This window comes from Mastigoproctus giganteus, chromosome 12 (genome assembly GCF_048544385.1).
Source record: "Mastigoproctus giganteus isolate SK-2022 chromosome 12, ASM4854438v1, whole genome shotgun sequence".
NCBI classification, from domain to species: Eukaryota; Metazoa; Arthropoda; class Arachnida; order Uropygi; family Thelyphonidae; genus Mastigoproctus; species Mastigoproctus giganteus.
In genome coordinates this window covers 23,112,305-23,134,968 of record NC_143586.1, presented here as the reverse complement: position 1 = coordinate 23,134,968, position 22,664 = coordinate 23,112,305, and the positions used below count along the sequence as shown (strand labels likewise).

General features: G+C 38.4%; 1 protein-coding gene across 1 annotated transcript in view; it reads right to left on the bottom strand.

Annotated features, from left to right (window-relative positions):
- The window catches only part of Wbp2 (WW domain binding protein 2), a 66,370-nt gene that overhangs the window by 28,540 nt on the left and 15,166 nt on the right, over nt 1–22,664 (bottom strand). The window contains exon 2 of the mRNA XM_090386827.1: nt 3,285–3,387. Within this exon, the coding sequence (XP_090242953.1) occupies nt 3,285–3,387 (103 nt within the window). The remainder of the gene's footprint in view (nt 1–3,284; nt 3,388–22,664) is intronic.

The following is a 22,664-nucleotide window of genomic DNA, read 5'->3' as shown; positions in this document are numbered from 1 at the left end:
ATTGGTTCATTCAACCACTACTCGTCTCAGCTGTCCGCATTATTTGTTGTACGATTCCTTTCGCTTCAAAGATGGTATTTGTGCATGTGTCCATTCTGATATTCCATCAGAGACATTAAATTGGAATCTCCTCTTTTCAATCTTGTCTGGCTTAAAATCTCTCAACCACATTCTGTCAAATTCATCTGTTGACTATCATTCTCCCAACTTCACTATTCTTGTTGACTTCCTCTCTTTGAAACTTGACTTTCTCCAGTCCAACTTTCCTAATAGTGAGGTAATTTTCCTGGGTGATTTTAATGTTCACAACTCCGGCTAGCTTTAGTTTTCTAGTCATACGGCCCCAGCTGGCTGAGATGCTGAGGCTTTTGCAATTACCAATGATCTCGTACAGATTGTTCATTTACCTACCAGAATACCTGACAATCCTAACCATACAGCCAACACTCGATCTTTTTCTCACAAACAACCAACCATTCTAAGTACAGGGTTGAGGTGAGTGGTCCTCTAGGCACCTCAGACCCCTACTTGGTGATGGTCGAATGGAACCTTTCCCTCACGGCCACTCTCAACCTAGTGTTGTTTGGCATTATAAGAATGCAAAATGGGATGATTTGCATGATTTCTTTTCTTCTTTTCCTTGGTCAGATTACTGTTTCAAAACTTCTGATGTCAGTGTTTGCTCAGATCTATCTTCACCTTAAAATCTCAACCTTTATCTAAACCTTGGTTTTCCAATAAATGTACTAAGGCTGTTCAAGAGAAGAATGTTGCATATCTTGCATGTATCCAAATCTCCAAGTTCATTTTCTTCCTACACCAAAGCTCGCAACAATTGTAAAGCAGTTATAAATCAGTCCAAACTAGATTTCAAACAGGCTAAAAGTAGAAAACCTGCTTCTTGTCCAAATGGTAGCCGAGCAGTCTGGTCTCTTGCCAAAGCTACTGGCCGCAAATTTTAACCATTGCTGTTCCCACCTCTGTCAGTCTAAACCAGATGGTTCTATCGCCACTTCAGCCAAGGATAAAGTTGACCTGCTAGCATCCTATTTTGATTCCAACTCATGTATTAATAATCTTGGTAAACCACTTCCCACTATTCCAGTTCTCCATCCAATGCCTCCTGTGGTCTTTCATCAAAATGACGAAAAGATTTTGAACAATCTGGATGCTAAGAAAGCTGCAGGTCCTGATGGTATTTCTCCACATGTTCTCAAAACCTGTGCTCCTGAACTTACTCCTATTATGTGTTGCCTTTTTTCACTTTCTTATTCCAAAAGTGTTTTTCCTTCTGCTTGGAAATTTGCTCATATCCAGCCAGTTCCAAAAAAGGGTGACAAATCCCTCCAATCCAATTATCGTTCCACTGCAATCATCTCTACTTGTTCCAAAGGAATGGAGAAATCAATTAACCGCCAACTCTTAAATTATCTAGAAATCTTCCATCTGATCAATGGACGCTAGTATCGATTCCATCAGTGTCGATCCACTGGTGATATCCATTGTTGGACAAATTCAATTGATAAGTTTGGTGAAAATCAAGCAGTTACTCTTGACATTTCAAAGGCTTTTGACTGTGTTTGGCATAAAGGTCTTCTAAATAAGCTTCCATCTTATGGTTTCCCAACTGTTTTTTGTAAGTGGGTATCCAGTTTTCTCTAACCACTCACTGTATGCAATGGCTCTGTCTTCTAACTTCTCCACTAATGCAGTTCTTCCTCCACTGTTTTCCTCTTGTATATTAATGACCTTCTTCCACTGACCAGAAATTCTATCCATAGTTTTACTGATGATAGCACATTACATTCCACTTTCCAGTTTGAGAAACCTTGCACTGCTCAAACAGCTTCACATTCTCAAATATGCACTACTAATTCCTTAAATTAGTATTAGTAATGGCCACAAGGTGCAAGAAAGCCTATGGCTTATGCTGCACCAGCCAAAAAAAAAAAAACCCGAATAAAACAATGATAAAAAATAAAATAAATAATAATAATTAATAAAAGAAAAGGAAATTAAACCTATCATCCTATGTGCTTCCCTCACCCGAAGGTACTATCCAGATGACCTTTGAATTTCCCCAAACTGTCAGCCTCTACCACCCATGTAGGCAACCTATTCCAGTAATTTACAACCCGCTGGCTAAAATAAAACTTCCTGTAGTCCAATCTAAGCATTTCCCCCCGTAACTTGAATTTATGTCCCCTAGTTCTAGCATCATTTATTCAATGCCTCCAAAACTCTGCCCTGCCTTATATTTCACAAAGAGGATTCTTCTGCTCCTATGCTTATCTTCAATGATACTCTGATTTCTAGACATGATCACATTTCTCTACTGGGGATTACCCTGATTTCCAATCTCTCTTGGCAAAAACAACACAAATTGTTTCCTCTACATCTAAAAGTTTAGATGCAGAGGCAATGCCATGAGCAATAGTTTTCTCTATTGCTCATGGCATTACTTTTCTTCCAAACAGCTGTTCACTCTGTACAAATTTTATATCTGTCCTATCCTGGAATATTGTTCCCACATCTGGGGTGGTGCTTCAAAACTTCTCTCAAGCACCACCCCAGATGTGGGAACAATATTCCATGGTAGAACATATTTGAAATTTGCCTTCTAGATGCCATTCAAAAGAGGGCAGTTAGGTTAATTAATGACTCATTTCTAATAAAGTCTCTCCACTCTGTCGCATAGATGTTCTCCTTCTGCTGTATGTCTAACCTATGGTTACTTCCATGGGCACTGTTCTCTGAACTGGCTTCTATAATTCCCACTCTGTCTTCCAAACCAATCCAAACACATGCCACAATCAGTCAGCATCCTTTTACTTCAAACTCACAGAACCAACTTTTCTTCTTCTTCATTTATTCCTTCAACTTTCATTTTCTGTAACAATCTGCATTCATATGTATTTCCTGAAAATTATAAGCTACAGAAATTCAAGTCTAATGTCAATAAGTATCTGCTTTCATCTTTTTAACTTTCAACCCATGCATGGTACTAAGTACTATAAGTTCTAATAGAGTTTTCATAAAAAAAAATTATATTCTGCAATTATTATTATGATAGAAATGAACCAAGAATGTAATGTCTACACACAATACATCCCAATTACTTTGGAGATTGGATGGATGGATGGACACACACACAAACACACACTTACAGTCACATCTGATATACAACAATTATTAGTACATATATGCATACAATTTTATGCTGTGTCTGCAGAAATTTCAAAGTTTAATTCAAATTTAGTTAAAGTAATCTCATCAAGACTTACTCTGTGACTGGTCAAATAAATTCGACCTTTTTTAGTTCCTCCAAATTCTCTGACATCCTGGCCCTCAAAAATTAATTCTACTCCATCACAATATAAAAGAATGCTGAAAAACAACAATTTATAATGTTACAAAAAAAAAAAAAAAAAATTGCATTTTTTTAATTATGACATTTAACATTAAAATTGTTTAATTGTTTTGTTTCCCTTTTATCAAAGTTTAGACATATTTGCTTTGTATACCTCTAAACATATTCTAGAAAAAAAAAAAAAAAACCTCTAAACATAAATTTGATAGAAATTGTATTCAAGGCACCAAATATTAAACTAAGGAAAATTTCTTATAAACTAAAAATAAAGAACAATAAAAACCTGCAATGAGAGTTGAAGTATTTGAAAATAATATGGAAAACAGCCTCCCAGTAGACAATCCATTTATGACTAGCACACAAATTTTTCTCATACAAATAGTCCTTTGCAACATGCCAAAAAAAATTGAATGGTTACAAGTAAATGATAAATTGTACAAAATTTGAAGGCAGCTTCTGTTCATCGTCCTAGAACACGGATCCATCAAGATTTTAAGTGCCTGGATACAAATAAGAAAATTCTACCCACCCCACAAACATAAAAAGATTTGTGTTCCTTCTGCCACCATGATGGCTTATACCTGAATGTGGCTGCTTCCATTTAACACAACCTATGAAAAAAATCAATATGTCAAGCTGGTCATCAACTTACAGTAGACTAGCCTACTATGTGGAGAATTTTATTTGTCTAAAGATGGGTATCATAAACCAGGATAAAACCAGTGGGCCAACACTGATGGAATCCATATTGGTGATTATAAATTGGATGGAAAATTCCAAGGTAGTCAGGTAGTTCTCGACTTTACAAGTTAATTCATTCCTAGTGTGTACTCCATATTGGTGATTATAAATTGGATGGAAGATTCCAAGGTAGTCAGGTAGTTCTCGACTTTACAAGTTAATTCGTTCCTAGCGTGTGCTCTTAAAGCGAAAACTCGTAAAGCAGGAATTTATTTCCCATAGACAATGTTAAAAATAGGGGTTACGTTCTCAACAATGAAATTAGTTAGCTAATTAGTTTATGTTTAAACAATGATTGATTTATCCAAAGAAATGAAAATGTAGCCTGTAAAATCAAGCAAATTATAATAATAGAGAAATTATTTATGATTTCTTTATGGTTATTTCTTTATGGTTATTTATTTATGGTTAAAGAATGTTTATTCTTCCATCATCGTCGACTAAATGCGCACTCGTTGATCACTCATTATTGGCTTGGAACTCGGTTTGTTGCACAAGGAGTCTTCTTCAGAAATGTGTGTTTAAGAGGTGTTTATTTCCAAGATGATCTTCTCTTTTCTTTATAAATTTCAATATTATGCATAAGCATTTTTTAACGTAATGCACAAATTGCAACTAACACGATTTGCGTGGAGTAGCAAGTTTACGAAGCAAAAAAAAAAAAGGAATGAGGAGAAGATTCTGAAAATTTATTTGTTTTTTATATGATTGAAGATTTCAGTAAAGGGCAAACATTTCACCATAATAACGTTAAAAAAAAAAAAAAAAAAATTTCAGCTATCGGTATTTTTGCAAATGCAATAACATAGAGTTTACTACCTGTTTATAATTGCATGCAGTAACAGAAAAGCCAAATAAACCGGAAAGTGCAAATTGTTTTATGGTCGTGACTTCTAGAAATGTGCTTTAGAAAAATATCGCAAAGCCGTTCAAAATTGGTTCTTATAACGGAACATATGATAACGATGAAAGTGTAGTGCATTTTAGTGATTTGAATTGGTAACTAATATAATTTACACTATAAAAATGACCTTTTAGGGAGTTATATAGTGAAAATTCGAACTTCTGAGTAATTCTGCGGAATGAATTACCAAAAAACAATGCGTTATAGGGTTCACATTACGATATTTTCAGGATACGATGGTAACAGATTAATATCGTAAAGTGCGGTACACTGTATTGTATAACTACGCATGTGGTTTGATATTTATGACTGTTTAACATTCATTTTTTGCAATTAATGTTCATATTTTCGATTTTGTTAATACTTGATACTTTGGGAAAAAAAACAAAACTCAAACTAGGGAACTCATAAAGCGAGAACTGTCTGTATTTTCATCCCCTCTCCCCCTTTTTTGTAACTGGCTGGATGTGAGCAAATTTCCATGCAGAAGGAAAAACCAGTGGAATAAGAAAGTGTAAAAAAGGTAGCACAAAAGAGATACAAGTTCAGGAGTACAGGTTTCTGAGAAAAAGTGGAGAAATGCTATCAGCATCTGGATTTTTTTTTTTTTTTTTTTGGCATCAAGACTGTTCAGAATTCTTATTAAATTAGAGATCTGGACACAAGCCAATGTGATATGTTATATCCTTTAGAAACAGGTTTAGATAAAGGGTGAGAGTTTGAGATGGAATGAGGAATAAAGAATTCCATCACTATAAGAATAAATTTCAGCCACACAATATAAGCAAATACAGCGAAATCTCTCCATGACAGACAGGGGGGGGGGGGGGGTTAAGACAAAGGTGTGTTAAATAACTAACCAGTTATTTAACACACTTTTTATTGCTTATCATTATACATTTGTGTTTCTATTAAATTTTAATAAATAACAAACTTGTGTTATTATAAAACATCATTAACTTTTAGCAAAAATGAATATAAATTGCTTTGTTTAAAGTATTTTATTCTGACAATTTCATTTCCAACAGTGTGACCCCCAAATTAAATTTGGGGGTCACACTGTTCATCCTTTTCAGATTCATCTTCCTCCATAAGTTCTTTGTTGTTCATAAATTCACTTACAATGTCTTTTATGTCAGTATATATGCTTTCCACCACTACACGAGTCTACAGAAACATTCATCACTGCTCAGTGAAGAAAATTCCATAGTGTCCATAGCAATCCATTAAGTACAGATGCATCTGCAGTCACCATCACACTGACTAACAATCAAATCAAATCCTGCTTTGTAGAAGCAGTTTTTAATTATAGAGGGGCCCTACATTCCATAGTACACTAATCCAGATTATAGCTTGTAGTACAACTATACTTTTGCAATGTTTTGAAACTTTTTTCTTCATAAAATTTTGAAATCAGGTGTTTAAGAATGATCTGTCGATACCTTAAAGTTATCAATTATTCCTTGGTCAAGGTTGAGAAATGGATGTAACACTGGGAGGAAAAAAAAAAAAAACACCATTTTAACATTATTCAATTTAATGTGTGGGCGAGATGTGGCATTGTTAAGAAATAAAATAACTTTTTTTTTCTGGCAAATCATTCTTTTATCCAACTGGATCAGCCATTCTGTTATTATCTCCCTAGTCATCCAAACCTTATTGTTTGATTTCCAATGTAAACTAAGTTTGCTTAAATCTGAACACCTTGGTTTCATAGATTTGCTTATAAGAAGTATTTCAGAGTGCCTGCCAAACTTGTATACAAAAGTACAGTTAGACGTACCTTTGCCACTTTATCTCCAGCACATTTCCCCTCTAAGGCACAGTATTTTATCTGGGACCACGCAAAAAAAAAAAAAAAAAAAACACATTTCATCAGCATTCAATATGTTTTCTGGTGAGTATGCAACAAGTACTGTCAACAGCATTTTTTTTTTTCTTTTTTCACTCAGCAACATTTTCCAAATTAATATCAGTAGATTCCCCACAAATTGCTTTAAACAAAATACTGTGATGTCTATGGAACATATATAACCAGCCATTAGATGCTTTAAAGTCAATAGTGCCAATTGCTTTAGCAATTTCTAAAGCTTTTTTTGAGCCATAGGCCCACAGATGGGAATGTTTTGACTGCATACTTGATTAAACCACTCAAAAGTCAATTTATCCACCAAAGCACCTTTTGCCATGAGAAAATGTATGATATATTGCTTTCCATTTTTCCCTCCACTGTTTTAACAAAGTTTCTTGATTTTTAATAAATGCTTCTTTCTAATTTTGAAATGATCGAAGCTTATTTACGAACTCCACACTTTTCTTTTCTAGAATATTCTATCACTTCTACTTTTTCTTTCAGAGTTAACTGTTGAGACATACTGTAGCGAGTATGAATATGTAAATGCAAATTCTTACCTGAGCCTGTAACTCTGCACAGAAATTTCACAATGGCATTAGGGCATATGATGCAAGAAAGCAAGCTTATATAGCATCAGCCAAAAAAAAAAAAAACACCCTTCCCATTTCATCCATCGATTCACTCCAATGTTTGTCTAGTTCTGCCTTGAACTTATTTAAGTTGCTGACCTCCACTACGACAGATGGAAATTTGTTCCAATCAACCACTCACTGGCTAAAGGCAAATGTCTGCACATCAATTCTACAATTGTCTTTCCTCAATTTGAATTTATGATTCTTCCTCTGGCTGTTGTTCAGTTCTTGGGTTTGGGCGGCCCAAGGCTGGACAGCTGGCACTCAACAGTCTAGCACTCTCTCTGTTGAGTGTTTAATTGCGCTTTGGCGCTTCAGCTTTTAAAGACAGAACCAGGTCTGGCTCCACGTGACAGGGACAGGCATCAGATTGCAGTTGAAGAGTTCAGCTGCTTTCTGATGGCAAAGTGACCTGACATTAACAACATACTACACTCACAAACATCTCTCTTATATTTACTTTTATTCTTTCCTATTTAAAATTTCTTGTTTATACACTTAGCTTAGCTTAGATTATGAACTTAACTTAACTTAAAATTTTTTTTTACTTTACTTCTCTTTTCAAAAATATGTTTTGTCTTCTTATTTCTTAGCTATCTTTTTATTTATCAGGTCCACTTTACAGATTTTCTGTTTTAAATGATTTAGGTGGAGATGGGCATTTGCCTGGGAACCACCCTGAACCAGTATACACACACACACACACACACACCCTCAGGTGAGTAATCTCAGCAAGAGGAAGAATCTTATTAGCATTGAGCTTGCTCAATCCATTCAAGGCCTGAACAAGCTCAATGCTAATGGAATTCTTCCTCTTGCTCAGATTACTCACCCAAAGGGGTATAAATTGAAATAGTCCAGAATCTGTCCACTTGAAATTTACTACAGAATCTGTCCACTTGAAATTTACTACAACTACACACTCATAGAAAATAACTGATCCTTAAAGAACAGATGGTAGTTCCAAATACAGTCGAACTTCCCTATAACAAATTTGATAAATACAGCAAAAAAATTCGTTATAGAGAAATCGTTATACAGAAAATATTTTTATTAAAAATTGTTATTTAATTAGAAAATGAAAATGAATCTACATTTATTTTTAATGTATTTTATTTCAAAAACACTTATTTAAATTACGTTTACACAATTTTCGCCAGTATCACAAATTAAAAAATCTGTAATTTTCGCGTGAACAGTACAATTAAAAAATTGTCTGATTCTCAAAGAAAACCTCACATTTGTTCAGAGCATTAAAAACATTATCAGGAACATTTTCACAAAACTGTAGACCCATACGAACCATTTTAAAAGCGTTAATCATTTCTTCGCGAGTTGGCTTTTCTGCAGGTTGTTCTGATGCATCTTCAGCGTCATCATTAATTTCTTCGTGATCATGGTCCCATCTAACACTGTTCAGCAGTATTTCGTCTTCATTTGAATGTTCTGTTGTATTATTATTATTATTAGCTACATGGCGCAAGGAAGCCTGAGGCTTATGCTGCACCAGCCAAAAAAAAAAAAAATTCCCCAAGTTACTCTGAGAGAGAGAGAGAGGAAGAGAGAGAGGAAGAGAGAGAGAGAAAGAGAGAGAGAAAGAGAGAAAAAGAGAGAGAGAAAAAGAGAGAGAAAGAGAGAGAGAAAGAGAGAGAGAGAAAGAGAGAGAGAGAAAGAGAGAGAGAGAAAGAGAGAGAGAGAAAGAGAGAGAGAGAAAGAGAGAGAGAGAAAGAGAGAGAGAGAAAGAGAGAGAGAGAGTTAAAGGGAATCACCAAGAAAGAGAAGAATGATGATATCCAGCTCAGGATCCTGGATGTGTCAAGCCAATACTCACCAGATGTGAGCCCCTGGGAGTAGTCAGATCTTGATCTACATAAACATAACTATCCAGTGTTATTTCATTTTCAATGTTTCCGGACAATTCTAATAATGTCCAAAAGTTTTTTAGTTGTGAAAGGGGCAATTCATCTTGTTCGTCCAGTTGTTGTTCGACTTCTGTATTCAATGCAAATCCCGCTTTCGAAAAACAATTTTGAATAGTGTATTCAGTGACATCATTTGTCCAAACTTTTGCCAGTTCAGAGATGCAATCTCTAAGGTTAATTGTAACCTCTAAGTTTCTATTTTCTGATAACACATTGACAATCTTTATTATTATTCTCTTTCAATAATGAAATTTAAAATTTTTAATAATGCCTTGGTCCATTGGCTGGAGTTTTGACGTTATGTTTGGTGGTAAAAACAACAACTTCACACTTTAAGTTTGGCAGAAATACTGGCAGGATGTGCCGGACAGTTGTCAGTTACCAACACGATTTTTCCTTTTTTCTTTTGTTATACGCCTGTCTAGTTTTAATATCCAGTCTTCAAAGATATCGCTTGCCATCCATGTTTTTTTATTAAAGGTGTAGTCAACTTCCAAAGATTTTGTACCTCTAAAACATCTTGGGTTTTTTGATTTTCCAATGACTAAAAGTCTTAATTTTTCACTTCCTGTCATATTTGCCCCAACTAGCACAGTGATTCTTTCTTTGCTTTCCGCCAAAACATTTATCATCCTTAAAAGCAAGTGTTCTATTCGGTAAACATTTAAAGAATAAACCCATTTCGTCAGCATTAAAAACATCCTTAGGTTCATATTTTTCCAAAATCTTCTTTAAGATATTATTCCTCCAACTGTTGCAATCTTCTTCGCTTACATTAATGCTTTCTTCGCAAATAACCTTTTCCACAATTCTGTGGCACTTCTTAAATTTATCTAGCCACCCAGTGCTCGCATTAAATTCTGTATGTCCAAGGGACTGTGCAAATTTCAGAGCTTGTTGCTTAATTATGGAACCCGATATTGGTATATTCTTTTCACGTATCATTTGCACTCATTTTAGAACAGCTTTATCAACATCTTCGTATATACACAACTTAATTCGCTTCTTGTCTGCTCCTCCTTCAATTGCATTTAAAATTGATTTTGATTTTTTTAAAATCGTAGATAAGCTGCTTGCATGTATGCCATATTTCTCCGCAACATCTTTTTTCTTAAAACTCTGGTCAATATCACGAAGAATCTTTACTTAAATACTTTCTCTTTGACATTGTTTCCGCAACTGTAAAAATTACTCTACTGCAGCTCTTGCTGATACACATGCCGCAAACTTAGTGCACTGGGCATATAGTGAATTGTTAGTACCGCCTACTCAATGACGTTCACTTGCCAATTCAACAGTAACACGTAGTAGTGGCATGTAATGCAAGAAAGCAAGTGTATGAGCTTATGCAGAATTAGCAAAAAAAAAACCCCATTCCCTCCAAATGCCTGTCCAGTTCCTCCTTAAATTTATTTAATCTATCAACTTCCACAACAACAGATGGAAGTTTGTTCCAGCAATTAACCACCCTCTGGCAAAAGGCAAATTTCCGCACATCTATTCTACATCTGTCTTTTCTTAATTTGAATTTATGCCCCCTTAGGTTCGTAATCTGAACAAGTGGAAGGATCACATCAGAATTCAGCGTGCTCAACCCATTCAAGGCCTTATACACCTCAATCAGATCACCGCACAGGTGCCTAGTCTCCAGCCACTGCAATTTGGAACTTAAGCCTCTTGGTAAGAGGCTTAATCCCTTCATTCCCCTCACCAATCTTGTTGCCCTTCTCTGTACACGCTCAAGCAAATCTACATCCTTCCTAAAATGAGGCCTCCAGACCTGTACGCAGTACTCAAGGTGTGGCCTGACCATTGCCTTATACAGAGGGACAATCACCTCCTTTTCCCTGCTAGCAAAATTCCTATGTATCACTGACAAAACCCTATGACCTGCCCTGGCAGCCGGTCTGCATTGCTCAGAAAACTTCATATCTGACTGCACGATTACTCCCAGGTATTTTTCATTTTCTACCACCTTAAGTGTAGTACCACACAGTTGGTACGTTTCTCTGGGGTTACTTCTACCCATATGCAGTACTTTGCATTTGTCAAGGTTAAACTTCAGTTACCACTTCTTAGCCCATCTGCCCAAATTTTCTAGATCCTGTTGCAGTAGCACACTGCCATTAACAACCCTGCCAACCTTTGTATCATCTGCAAACTTCAACACTAAGCCTGATATACCTTCATCAATATCATTGATAAATATACAAAACAACAGTGGACCCAACACCGAACCCTGTGGGACTCCACTAATAATATTAGTCCACGAAGAGCAGCACCCATTGATTACCACCCTCTGTCTTCTCCAACTCGACCATCCTTTTATCCATTGTAGCAACTTACCCTTAATACCATACCTCTCCAATTTGTACAGCAGTCTTTCATACAAAAAGTGTCAAAAGCTTTCCTGAAATCCAAATATATGATATCAAAATTATTTTTTGCATCCAGTTCCTTTGTAACCATATCATAATATCCTATCAAATTTGTCCAACAAGACTTTCCCTTAACAAACCCATGCTGTGTCTGAATTATTGCTGCAGTCTTGTCTAGATGACCCTTCGATCCCCCTTTGTGAATTGGGGATACATTTGCACATCTCCAGTCCGTGGGAACCTCCCCTGAGTCCAAGGATGCTCTCATAATTATGGCCAAAGGTTTGCTTAGTTGCTTTGCCACCTCCTTTAATATAACTGGATAGATCCCATCCACCCCAGGTACTTTTCTTATGTTTAACTTCAACAATTTCTCCTCCACTTTGCTCTCAATTATTACAAAATCATTAAGTATCCTGCTACAATTTGATAACCTTCTGCCATTTCCAAACCTTAATAACTCCTTGTGTGTGAATGTAGATGCAAAATACTCATTCAGTTTGTTTGCTATCTGAGCAGGATCATCAACAGTCGAACCATCGATATCAAGTGGACCAATCAGATTCATCCCCTTCCTTTTAGAGTTTATATAAGTAAAGAAATCCTTGCTATTTTTCTTAAAATCCTTTGCCAAAGATTTCACGTAATCTGCCTTCGCCTGCCTAACCTCCTTTGTGACCTGATTACAGACTAGCTTATATCTACCATAGGCTTCTGAGTTGCTTGATAATTCATATGCATCCCATGCATTCTTCTCTGTCACGAGTCTCATTAGTTCATTTGTTAACCATTTAGGCCTAAACCTTGAACAATATTTCTTAATAGGTATAAAACTTTTAGTAGCTTCCACGATTAATTTCCTGAATGCTTCCCACTTAGAATTTACTGTTGGTAACATCGTCAGTTAATCCCACCGTACAGAATTTAAAAACTGTCTAAGACCACTGTACTAACCTTTACAGAAGCAAAAACCTTTTCCTTTACCCCTGATGGTAATTATATCTTTAAATAAATCCCACATCAGTACACTGTGATCACTGCCACCTAGTGGTTCCTTTATCTGCAAATTCTTAATACACGAATGATCACTGCTGATAACCAGATCAAGAGTATTACCCTCTCTGGCTGCCTCTCGAACATGCTGCTGCAGAAAACAATCATCCAATAAATCCACAAAAGTCTTATTAGTGTGCGAGTGACCAACCCACAAGTTTCTTCCTATCAATCACTTTGAAGAAATATACGACTTTGTGAATTTCTTTTATTCTGCTTTCATTCATATATATACACGAAAGAAAATTTATGGTTAATGTATGCTGTATGTTACTTTTCAAGAAAAAATAAAATAATAAAATACAAGGGCATATAGCTATGTAATTGATGACAAATTGTTCTAAAAGAACAAAATTAAAAAAAAAAAAAAAAAAAAATCATGAAAACCATCTACTGGAAGTCCAGTTAGATGAGAACGGACATATCATATAATGATTGACAGGAAGGTCACATGGTACAGTTGAGGTGAGAAGCAAATGTCACTCAGTAGGCATTACTAAACTCAGACTACGGTAGCATTCTATATATTGCCGCCGCAGCATGTTAAAGGTTTACCGCAGCGAATTTCGTTTTCCCCTGAGCCAACATCAATTTACAAATCTACCCTATTTATTGTAAAGTTTATGACCACTTTTAAGAAACCCATTTGGTTTTGTAACTGTAACAAAAATGAAACAAAGACCGTCCTACGGGCGTCAATATGGCCACAAGTATTCACTAAAAGGATGATTAATTCCAGATGCTAATGCACAATTCGGAGGGAAGGGGGCCGTATATTTGAGCAGCTGTTTAGCAGTAAATGCTTGAATATCTTCAAAAATGCTTTTACTAATTTTTTTTAAAAAGCAGTTATAGATAGACTAACACTTCACTATATGGGGTTATTTTACATGTAATTTCGTTTCAAGGTGCAAGGTTTTGCAAAAAAATTTGTAATATAGAGAAATTCATTAAACAGAAGTTCGTAATAGAGAAGTTTCACTGTATATGAATCAGTATTTTTACATTTTGAAGACGTAGACATACAACAATATGTTTAGTGGTGATAGACTACAGTGCTGCTTTAATCAGAGCGTCCGATTAAGTTTAACTGACAGTTTTATTAATGTAGCATGCATTTGTTGAGGACTCTAATGCAAATTCATTAGAGTCTGTTTATAGGGGGGTAACTTCTTTTGAAATAAATTTATTGTACAGTACTGTAATTCAACTGTATTCTCGCATTCACACAAAACTCCTCTTTCAGTCTCAGCAACAGTGTCTCTCAGGTTTACTATATTATTACCTTACTAAGTGATGAACATGACAGTGAACTGCTTCAGACAGTCAAAACAAAGTTTGCAAATTCTATATTAGCAGTGGAGAGTGTATTAACAACATATTCTGCAATCTACTCCATAAGTAATCCATGGCTATCAAAAGTCTAATTAATATCACTGGTAATGAATGACCTTGACTTCACTTGCTTTTGTGGCTAAATGAAGATCTATGAAAACACACATGCATGTGTCACCAGCAATGAACGTGTCCATATCAAAACATTATCCTTGAAAAAAAAAACTAAGTGTCGGCATCCTTACTAGAGAGTGTCTGCTTTGGAGAGGTTGCTTACCATGTAATTTTAAATACTTATGGACATTACCCAAGCCTGAGCATCCCCAAGGGGTGTCTGTTAAAGGAGATTTCACTGTATGTAGATCAAAATATTTAAAACACAACAGAAAAGGAGGAGCAGAACTGTGGGGGGGGAGGCATCCCATTTTGCACTTTTGTAAATCCAAGTTCACCTGGATACATATTAAATTGTAGATGATGAATTTAAGTTCACTTCACTTCTGTTTTTATAATGCCAAAAGAATGAGAATAACCATGGGGAAAAAGAGGCTCCACTGGAGAAGAGACCATTGCAAAGTTACAATCTGTTTAAAAGTGACAATCAATTTAAGAGTGTTGGGTATGGTTATGCAGGCCTGTTCTGGCACTCTAGAAGGTATGGGAATAAGTTGTGTAAGGTGATTAATAACAGCAAAAGCTTTAGCATCTAAACCAGCTATGTTTATACAACTAAAAACATTGGAGCAAACTGGAGCTGTGAATATTAAAATCAAAAGAGAGCCAAAGTTCCAAGTGATAGAGCTTGCAGAATAACAGAAACAATGGAATGTTAACTGGTTGTAGCATGTGTCCAGACTGGTTTGGAAGAGAGGGGAGGTAATTATAGAAGGCAAATTCAGAAGTGCAGTGCTTGTGGTAGTAGCTACAAAAAAACGAATGAATAAGAAATAGAACATCTATGAGACAGAGTGGAGTTTTAAGAAATGGGTCATTAATTAACCTTACTGAGCTCTTTAGATTGGAGTCTAAAAGGGTAAGAGGTTACAGGTGCACCGACCAACATGTGGGAACAGTATTCCATGGTAAGGCAGATTTGAGATCTGTAAAGAGAGTAGCTGTTTAGAAGATTGGTTTGGTTTGGTTTTGGTTTTATTGGCGCATTAGCTACTAGGGCTATAATGCGCCAAGACCATGTCATTAATAAAAATTGAACCTTTCAGTGACCTAACTAGTTAGGTCACCATGTCAAAATAAATAATAACAAAAGTATAAAAGATAAATCAATGGAAAAGGACAATAAAATGTAAATTTTATATGGCAGTAAAAATGTTTATTGATTTTAAAAAGCTAAAAACAGCAGACACATGGTCATTGTCAGATAAAATCTGACTGAGTGTATAAGGCTCAGCCAGATGACTAAAAACGGTAAAGTATAAATCACGTTCATGTCTAAAACGTGGACATACAGTTAAAATGTGATTAATAGATAAAATGGTGTCGCATTGCTCGCACATAGGACAGTCATCTGCCCTCAGCAGAAAAGAATGTGTAAGATGACTGTGTCCGATGCGGAGACGAGCTAGAACAACTTCCTCCTTACGGTTCCTGCGCAGACAAGACTGCCACGGTTCAATTACAGGCTTTATACAATATAATTTATTCGCAGTCTGTCTATTCCACGAGTCCTGCCATTGGGAATGTATGTTTTGATGTATTATTTGCCTGTAGTCTGTATAAGGGACTAACAGGCAACGGTTATTATTGGGAATTGCTGATTTGGCTGCGGCGTCAGCCAAATCATTTCCCCTAATCCCAATGTGGCTCGGAATCCAGCAGAAGCGGATGTCATATTCACGATCATGGAGAACGTGAATCTTCTGCTGAATGCTAGACAGAACTGGATGGGGATTATACCTCACAGATATTACAGCCTGTAACATGCTAAGAGAGTCGGAATATAAAATGAACCGTTGGTATTGGCATTTACTAATATGATCCAAGGCTAACTCTACAGCGTGCAGCTCTGCAGTAAATATGCTGCATTCAGAGGGAATCTGCTCTGAGATAGTGCTGTCTGTGAAGACAGCAGCAGATCCCACATATGATTCTGACTTCGAACCGTCTGTGTAGACTGGCGCGAAGTCGGAATATTCAGTTCGGTGTGCTGAATGGAGCTGCAGGTAGACGCATGATGGAGTGTCCGACTTTCCCCAGTTTCTAAGCGACAAGTCGCATGCCGGGACACGAGCATGCCAGGGTGGAAAGGGTTGCTTGGATGTTTGGGCAACCTTGTCTACCTTGATATTGAGTTCGTTGAGTAGCTCTTGGACACGAATACCAAAAGGACGATTGGCAGTCTTACGGGTGTTGTACAAGTTTTCCCATCGTGGCTCAAAAACGAAGGGCCACGTAGGATGGTCGCAGGGATTTCAGTTTTAAAGCGTACTTTAAAGACAACTGCTTACGTCGAAACGATAACGGTGGTTCGTTTGCTTCGACGTATAAACTCTGGACAGGAGATGTTCGAAATGCTCCAGTAGCAATACGTATAGCCTGATGATGGACAGGATCCAGCCATCGAAGTACACTGTCTCTGGCTGAAGAATATACTTGGGACCCATAATCTAATTTGGATCGCACAAGTGCACGGTAAAGCCGTAAAAGGGTGCATCGGTCTGCACCCCAGGATAAGGAGGACAGCGAGCGGAGCATATTAAGGGCTCTTGTGCACTTTGTGCGGAGTTGGCGAATGTGATCCAAAAAGGTCAATTTTTTATCGAATATGAGTCCCAAGAATTTTGTGTTCGCTGCTACTGGAATAGCATTTTGTCCGAGCCTTAACTCAGGTTCAGGATGAAGATTACGCTTGCGACAAAAGTGTACGCAAACGGTCTTCTCCGGCGAGAACCTGAAGCCATTAGCAAGTGCCCAGGAATTCAGACTATTGATGGCTTTCTGCAGTTGTCTTTCAATAACCCTCATGTTGCATGACTGGCAAAAAATGCTAAAGTCATCAACATAGAGGGCACTGTTTACAGTTGGAGGAAGTTGTTCTGTGATGGAATTTATTTTGATGGCAAAAAGCGTGACACTTAATACTGATCCTTGTGGTACTCCCTCCTCTTGGTTAAAGGAGCGAGAGAGTGAGGATCCCACCCGAACTTGGAACGATCGTTTGGCGAGAAAGTTTTGAATAAAAAAGGGGAGATGCCCTCTAAGGCCTAGGTTATGTAAATCTTTTAAAATGCCAAATCTCCAAGTTGTGTCATACGCTTTTTCCAAGTCAAAGAACACCGACACCAAGTGTTCGCGTTTTAGGAAAGCATCCCGGATGGATGCTTCCATTCTAATAAGATGGTCCAAAGTGGACCGGTTCCTTCGGAAGCCGCACTGAATGTTGGAGAGAAGGTCGTTTGATTCAAGATACCAAATTAAACGAGAATTAACCATTCTCTCCAGGATTTTGCACAGACAGCTAGTCAGAGCAATAGGACGATAGTTGGTGGTGACGTTTGGATCCTTTCCTGGCTTAGGAAAGGCAAGAACGATAGCCTTTCGCCAGGAGTCCGGAAATTGCCCTTCAGTAAAAATTCTGTTATACAGAAGGAGCAGACAATCCATAGATTTTGATGAAAGATGTTTAATCATTTCATAATGGATGCCATCTGGTCCAACGGCACTTGCTTTGGAAAGAGCGAGGGCCCTTTTCAGTTCGAAAATAGTGAAATCCCCGTTGTAGGGATAAATACTCTTATATTTAAAGCTAAGTGCCTGTTTTTCGATTTTATATTTAAGGACCAGAAACTCTGGGGAATACGAAGATGTTGCAGAGATCTTGGAGAATGTTTCCCCAAGAGAATTAGCTATTGCAGTTGGATCTGCAATAGCGCATCCATTATAATCTAGGATTGAAGAAGGGTGGGATGTATATTTTCCCTTCATTTTCCGGATTTTATCCCAGACTACCTTAGAGTTGGTAGACTGGTTAATAGATGATGTAAAACGGATCCACGATTCCTTTTGACTCTGACGACGGATGTTACGTGCTTTGGCTCGTGCACGTTTGAAGGCTATAAGGTTGTTCGTGGTAGGATATCGGCGAAATATCCCCCACGCTTTGTTTTGAGCCTTTTTTGCTGCTGTGCATTGTGAATTCCACCAAGGTTTAGGAAATGGTGGAAACCGGGCTGATGTTTTTGGGACAGCATTAGCAGCTGCTTGGACAATATTTTCTGTGATGTACTTAACTGCATCATTGATAGGCTCTTGACTGACTGTACTAAGATCAAAACTTGCCTGGTGTTGGAAGGCAGTCCAGTCAGCCTGATCAATCTTCCACCGTGGTAGCCTGAAGGGAAGACATGGTCTCCCACTGTGTAGCAAGGTTATCACGGGGAAGTGATCACTACCGTATGGATTCTCCTCCACTTCCCAGGTGAGTGAAGGGAGTAGAGAAGGGGAGCAGATAGAGAGATCAATGGCAGAAAAAGTACGGGTAGGCATGTGGAAAAAGGTGTTTGTTCCAGTATTTAGAAGGGAAAGGTCATTGTCATTGAGCATGTGCTCTATGACTCGTCCCCTTCGATTGATGTTAGCACTACCCCACAGGGTGTTATGTCCATTAAAATCCCCAAGAAGTAAGAAAGGGGGAGGCAGCTGCGTTAGAAGATCATCAAGGTCTGCCTGGGAGATGTCAGTCCCAGGTGGCAAATATATAGAGCATACAGTTAATAAGAATCCCACCGAAAGGCGAATTGCAACAGCCTCTATGCTGGTTGTAATTAGCAAGGGCTGCACTGGGGTATGGTTACCCACAAGGATAGCCACTCCCCCATGTACAGAGCCATCCGCAATTCTATCCTTTCGGAAAACTGTGATGTTGTGCATGGTGGGATCATCATTTGCCTTGAGATATGTCTCCTGCAAGCAAAAGCAAACTGGCTCGTGCTTTTGCAGGAGGGCCTTGATGTCATCTATATTTCGCCGGAATCCACGACAATTCCATTGTAGAAATTTAGCCATTATTTTGGCTTGGTGGGTCCATCAGGCGGCTTCCGAGGTGCTGAGGGCTTACTTTTATCTGTCTTGGATTTGTCTTTTTTGGGGAAGAATGGACGCTGTCCCATGTCCATTTCCTCCTCCGCAAAGAGTTCCAAGACTGACTCTTCGGGTACCTCCTTCTGCTCAACATCCATCCTTTCTTGGGTACTAGGTGGTACTTCCCCTTTTTTGTTCTTTTCTTTAATAGTTACCTTTGGAACTTGTGGAGCGTTAGGAGGTACCGATATAGGAGTGGCAGCTGATTGGTCCTTCTGCGCAGGTTTTTGAGAACTTAAAAGGTAACGCGCGATGGGAGTGAAAGACTCCTTTGGAGGAATGGTCATGTCCGTCTGAGTTCCGATGGAACATCTCCCTGCTACCTTCTGGGCGTAGGTAGGTCTGTTGATATTCAGGGGTTTGACCGATTTCCTTGCCTCCTGGTATGATATATTTAGCTCTGCCTTCAGCCGTTGAATTTCTTTCTCTTCTTTCCACCTCTGGCATGCTCGTGAATAGGCCGGGTGTTCGCCTTCACAGTTAATACAGGTGGGTTTTGCGGCTGAACAAGCTGTTGTTTCGTGGTCCTTTGCACCGCATCGAGCGCATGCAAGGACTCCACGGCAGGCCATTTGAGAATGTCCATACTTCTGGCACTTAAAGCACCGTAAAGGGTTCGGAATGGACGCACTGAACAGTTGATATATCCAGCTTTAATCTCATCAGGAGGTTTAGGAGTGTTAAAAGTCAGGATAACGCTCCTGGTTTTAACAATTTTTCCATCCCTTCGCGCAGTGATTCTCTTGACGGCAATGACTCCCTGTGGTTTTAATTCGGAGCAGATTTCCTCCTCGTATACGTCGAGAAGGTCCCACTCCGAAATGACACCTCTAGATGAATTGAGTGTTCTGTGTGGTGTCACTGTTATAGGGATACCTCCGATTGATGTTACTCGGAGTAGATGTTCCGATTGCCTGTCATTTGTAGTTTCAATTAAGAGGTCTCCAGAACGGAGCCTCTTAACTGATTTGGGAGAACCTGCTAACCCGTCTAACCCTTTTTGAATAAAAAAGGGCGACATTTTGCCAATCAGTTTTTCATTGGTGGAATGCATAATGAGAAATCTTGGGACAGGCCCTGATGGTGATGTTTCGGTTCGCTGCCTCTTTGTTGCAATAATATCTGCCTCTCCGTCTATGTTTTCAGATAGGGACCGGGTTGGGGCCCCTGAAGAAGTAAGTTTATCAGGATTCATGGAAATTTTTAAGTTGTTCAGTGCCCGGGCTCCCCACCCACCACGGAGCCCAAAGGGACGCCCACTACCCGGCATGCAATAAATGCGCTCGGGAGTGGGACGCCAGGGCTACCCAGACACTATACCCGCACCGCCGCCAGCCTGAATCCTGTCCCTCGGACCATGAGGGTAGGGGCGTGGCTTTGACACGGTTGACCCTCGCAGGCGAACCTACTAGCCGATTGATCCTAGCCGGGCCTTCCAGGACCACCCGTCTTGTCGAAGCAGGGGCCAAAGTGGTGTATTGAAGCTGGGCCCCTCAACCACCAGGATCCCCCTTTCCGAATTTCCACGGGTCGCAGCGCACGGCAAACACGCTGGATTCCATTGATGTAAGCCTGGAACCTGGGCTGTGGGCGTTGGATCCCAGTGATGCTAGTCTGGAAGTCCAGCAGCGTCACTGGGAGGTCCCCTCACCACGTACAGGTGCCCACGTCGAGGGGCTGTTTAGAAGAAAAGTAACACCAAGAGCAAAAGAAAAAAACCCAGTTTTTTAGATACAGAGGAAGCAATATTTGTGATGTGCTTATGCCAAGAGGGATTAAAAGTCTGCGTAATCCTTAATAGATATACATGATCTTGTCTAGAAATAAGAGTGCCATTGAAGATAAGCATAGGAACAGAAGAATACTTTTTATGATATAAGACAGGACTGAGTTTTTAGAAGGATTGAAATTAACTAAGTAAGCTTTGCCCCATTGGAGAATTATCTGCAGATCAGCATTTAAGGAACTGTGGATATTCGAGAAATCGAAGCTGTTTATGCAGAGTAAGGTCTTTCAAACTGGAAATAGGAATGCAACATTCTATCATCAGTAAAACTATGGACTGGATTTCCAGTCAATGGAAGGTCATTAATATACAAGAGGACAAGTGTAGGAGAAAGGACTGAACCTTGGGGAATGTTAGTATTAGTAGAGAAGTTAGAAGACAGACAGCCATGTACAATCATCTGTAGTGAGCGGTTAGAGAGAAATTTGGATACCCAATTACACACAAAACTGTCAGTAATCCTAAGATGGAAGGATATCAAGAACTTTATACCAAACACAATCAAAAGCCTAAAGTAATGAAATTTTTGGATAACGTGTACATACAGCAAGGATATACCCAGCTCCTTCACATAATGTGGCCTTGAAGCTTTTCACACCCACTAAAAAATACTGTAAGGCTTAGACCTAAATGGTCTCGGCCTTACATTTGGCCACTTGATGTCGATGGTTTAATTCTCGATGAACCTGCTCAGGTTGATGATAAACTGAATAGGTATTTTGCATCTACATTCACTCAATGAATTCTTTAGGGAAGAGGATGCCAGACATTTGTCAAACTAACAAGGGGCTAAATAATTTTGTGATGAGGAAGAGTAATTATTGAACCTAAACATAAAAAGGCTCCAATGGTGGATGAGATCTATTAAATATCCAATTAAATTAAGTGGTACAGCAAAGGAGATAAGCAAACACTCAGTCAATCACGAGAGCATCTATGGATTCAGGGGAGGTGGACTGGAGCTATGGGAATATATCCCTAATCCACAAAAGGGAATCAAAAGGTGACACGAGGAATTACAATTCTGTTACCTTAACTTCTGTTCCAGTGAAGATAATGGAGTCTCTCATTAAAGTAATGCAGGACCATCTAGACAAAAATGCAATTATACCGCAGTCACAACATCGAACCCCCATCTGAGACTGATATCATATACTTGGATGTCAGGAAAGCTTCTGATACTGTTGCACACAAAAGACTGCTATATACAAATTGGAGCAGTGTGGCATTAAAAGCAAGTTACTGGTATGGATAAAGGGATGGTTAAGTGGGAGAAGAAAGAGTGGACACTGCTCTTCATGGACTAATGTTATTAGTGGAGTCCTCTAATATCATTAGTCCATGCTGGGCCCATTTATTTATTATTAGTGATAATGAAGGTATATCAGGCTTAATATCTAACTCTGCAGATGATACAAAGATAGGCAGGGTAGTTAATAACAGCAATCAAGGTAACTTGTTACAACAAGGTAGAAAATTAGGTAGATGGGCTGAGAAATGGCAGTTGAAGGCACTACACTCAAAGTAGTGGAAAATGAAAAAGATGTGGGGGTAATTGTGCAGTCAGATATGAAATTCTCCAAGCATTTCA